The sequence below is a fragment of the Camponotus vicinus genome, unplaced genomic scaffold (genome assembly GCF_025532165.1).
Source record: "Camponotus vicinus isolate PSW18456_S1 unplaced genomic scaffold, iyCamVici1.0 SCAF_9, whole genome shotgun sequence".
NCBI lineage: Eukaryota > Metazoa > Arthropoda > Insecta > Hymenoptera > Formicidae > Camponotus > Camponotus vicinus.
In genome coordinates, this window is record NW_028141981.1 from 12840051 (window position 1) to 12843426 (window position 3376).

General features: G+C 37.2%; 1 protein-coding gene across 2 annotated transcripts; it reads left to right on the forward strand.

Annotated features, from left to right (window-relative positions):
• The first annotated feature begins 1139 nt into the window (after positions 1–1139).
• LOC145976901 (uncharacterized) lies at positions 1140–3376 on the forward strand. 2 transcript variants are annotated; one of them, XM_083108412.1, is made up of 3 exons: positions 1176–1199; positions 1352–2990; positions 3336–3376. In XM_083108412.1, the coding sequence occupies exon 2, from the start codon at positions 1362–1364 to the stop codon at positions 2982–2984; it is 1623 nt and encodes a 540-aa protein (XP_082964538.1). In that variant the 5' UTR covers positions 1176–1199; positions 1352–1361; the 3' UTR covers positions 2985–2990; positions 3336–3376. The 2 variants fall into 2 exon arrangements, with proteins under 2 accessions (XP_082964537.1, XP_082964538.1); XM_083108411.1 differs by having other exon boundaries at positions 1140–2990.

Below are 3376 nucleotides of genomic sequence, written 5' to 3' on the forward strand. Positions count from 1 at the left end.
GTCTGTCTGTCTGTCTCTCTCTCTCTCTCTCTCTCTCTCTCTCTCTCTCTCTCTCTCTCTCTCTCTCTCATTCGCTCATTCACCTGTACTTTTTTTTTTTCTTTACGAGAGAGGGGAAAATGCATTTTATGCATACCCACCGGTCGATCCAGTGAGTTATGTGGGACTCGAGTACCAAGTCGAATTACCAACTCGGTACTCCCTACCCACTAAAAACCCTTCTCTTTTCACGAATTTCCTTTGACACACTGTCCCTCTGACTTCCCGAGATCTGTTTTCACATAACGTCAAAAAATAGTTATTATTACCTTGTTCGATGACTTTTGATGTATTGCTGTAATTGCTTGAAGGAGAAATGAATTTTCCGATAGATCGTACGTTCTCAAATTTAACGTAGATATCACGTTGCAAAAGACAAGAAATCCACACTAAATTATTAACTGAAAGTTTTTCTCCTTTCATGAACTGTATTCTTTTATAAACTTTAACGTAATCACATTTATTTACTCACTCGATGAGACGAGAAATTTACTAATGACTCTCACTAATCACTATTAATCACTGTCGAATAATAACTGTTGGCGATTAAAAATCACTCGATGAAAGAAACACGCGCGGACACGTTACTACACGACGCGACAATGCGACGATAATTACTCGGCGACTGCAAGCAGTTTTTTGTCATGGTAGGTTGCGGTAGGTTAAGGTACTACTGGCGCAATCGAACGCGATCATGTGTTCGATTGAAGAATGCGGTAAACATAATAAACATTTAACATATTAATATTATTATTATCATGAATGTGTGTGATATCCATACATCGTATGATATCTATTTAAAAATTAATTAGATTAAATAAGTGTTTTGAAGGGGGGAAGACCCTCCAGAACTTTCAATTTTTGCATTTTTTTTTTTGCTTTAAAAATTCATTTACAACCTAAAGAATATATTTTCAATGTTTTAAGCTCAATAGAAAGTCTAAAAAGTCCCTAGAAAGTCAGTGAAGTGATGAGCGTCGAAAGTACCGATAGCAGGTAAGCGAGCGCGCGCTCTTTACGGCCTATACCTTTTAATTTCTTAGCCAAATAAGTTTTGTACTTTACTCTTTGGAAAATAGGGGGCACTTCGGACGATTATTCGGATTGTGTAACTGTCGTTTTTGTTTGCACACAAACAGTCAGCTGAGAAACGGCTTGTTGTTAGTATACAGTCCAGTGCCTCGTGTTGTTATTTTGAATCGCGTTTTGAATAATTACTTGATAAAATGAGTCGTAAAGTTGATAAAAATAATCAAAATTATCGTCCAAACTATCCTCGCCGTAAGAAATTTCAAGGAAATCAATTTTCCAGTGTACCAAACATGGAAGTTGACGAAGAGTCCAACGACGAAGCTAGTGTGTCTGCAAAAAAATTGAAGTCATCGCCGGACGATATTATTGTTAGCCAAAGTTTTTGCTATAGAATCATTGAGTTTGTTAGTGTATTTTCTGCTCTTGCCGATATATTAGTGTGCAAACTGTGCAAACAAAAATTGTCGTTTGGACAATCAGGTGACAAAGGACTCGGCTTCAAAATTTCCGTTACTTGCAGATGTGGTACTTTACTTATTCCATCAAGCCCGTTTATTCATTGTGCTTATGAAATAAACAGACGTATTGTTTTCGCAATGCGCTTACTTGGTGTCGCTCGAGAAGGTATAAACATTTTTTGTGGCGTAATGAATTTAGGCAGCGGACTAAGTAAACATGCTTATGAACGCATTATCGAACACGTACATACTTCCGTCAAGAAATTGTTTGATGTCACATGTAAAAATGCAATTGAAAACGAGAAAAGAGAAAATGAGGCAAAAGAAAAACCTTTACTAAATTTCACTGTTAGCGGTGATGGATCTTGGAAGAAGCGCGGCTTCTCGTCTTTGTACGGCGTAACTACGCTAATAGCCTATTATTCGGGAAAAGTAATTGATTTAGTTGTGAAAAGCAGCTACTGCCAAGCATGTACGTACTTTCAAAATAACCCCGACAATCCAGAAGGCGCTGATCACGAAGAAAGTTGTACCATCAATCATAAAGGCTCTGCAGGCAAGATGGAAGTCGATGCGATTCTTGAGATGTTTGGCCGTTCAGAAGAAAAGTATGGGGTACGTTACATTAATTATGTTGGAGATGGCGACACAAAAACATTCAAAGTTATATTAGATGCTAGTCCATACGAAGATGTTGAAGTTAAAAAAAGTGAGTGCGTAGGTCACGTAGAAAAGCGTATGGGAAGCCGCCTTCGAAATTTAAAAAAGACCGCAAAGCTCGGTGGAAAAGGCAAACTAACCGATGCTTTGATTAAAAAATTAACAAAATACTATGGTCTTGCGATACGAAGAAATGCGCAGTCGAAAGATGATATGAAAAAAGAGATTATGGCCACGTATTATCACTTGATCTCGACTGATAAAAAGCCGCAACATCAGTTCTGTCCCACTGGCGTCGACTCGTGGTGTAAATACAACGCTGCACAAGCCAAAAATATTCCTTATGAACATCCAGCTCCACTGCACGAAGACGTACAAAAAAACATACTGCCAATTTATGAAGATTTGTCACGGGATGATTTGCTTGAACGTTGCGTTGGCGGTTTTACCCAAAACGCGAACGAGTCTTTCAATTTAACTGTATGGCGTTTAGCTCCCAAGCACTTGCATTGTGGCGCAAAAATTATTGAAATCGCAGCATTTTTAGCTGCAGGAATATTTAACGATGGCTACTCATTCGTACTCAAAGTCATGAGTGACCTGGATTTAACAATAAGCTTGGAATGTAAGATTTTCGCAGACTCGTACGATAGCAATCGAGTGAAGAGGCAAGAGCGGCGTTCGTTAAATTCGACAAAAGAGGCCAGAACTGCACAGAAAGAAAAGAATGCAGCCATAATGAATGATTTTTTCGAAGTAGAAGGCTTGCTTTATGGTCCTGGCATCGCAGATTAAGCTTGGGTAACTATAAATTGCTTTTAACTCTACTTTACAAGAACGAAAACTTTAATCGCGTTTTTCTCAAAACATGTTTTTTTCCGCGCTGTCGAATATAACTTAAAAAGTAATTAAGATATCAACTTGAAATTTTGCACAGATATTCTTTAACGTATTGGCCTTTGGATATACCTAAAAGTTTGTATTAATTATTACTAAAAATATTGTTTTTAACAATTTGTTTATAAAAAAAAAGTGTAATTTTTTTCTTTTTGTGTTCAAATTTTCATTTTTTTTTTCGTTAAAAATAGGTACATACAAAGCGAAATAACTTATTTTAATGAAAAACTTTTGATTGGTTGATTTCAGTTGACTACAAGGGGCTGGGCATTCCACAGCGCAAATTGAAG

Bases quoted from the DNA above. Each gene is read 5' to 3' on its own strand.
- LOC145976901 (XM_083108411.1), top strand. From the start codon at position 1,266: ATGAGTCGTAAAGTTGATAAAAATAATCAAAATTATCGTCCAAACTAT.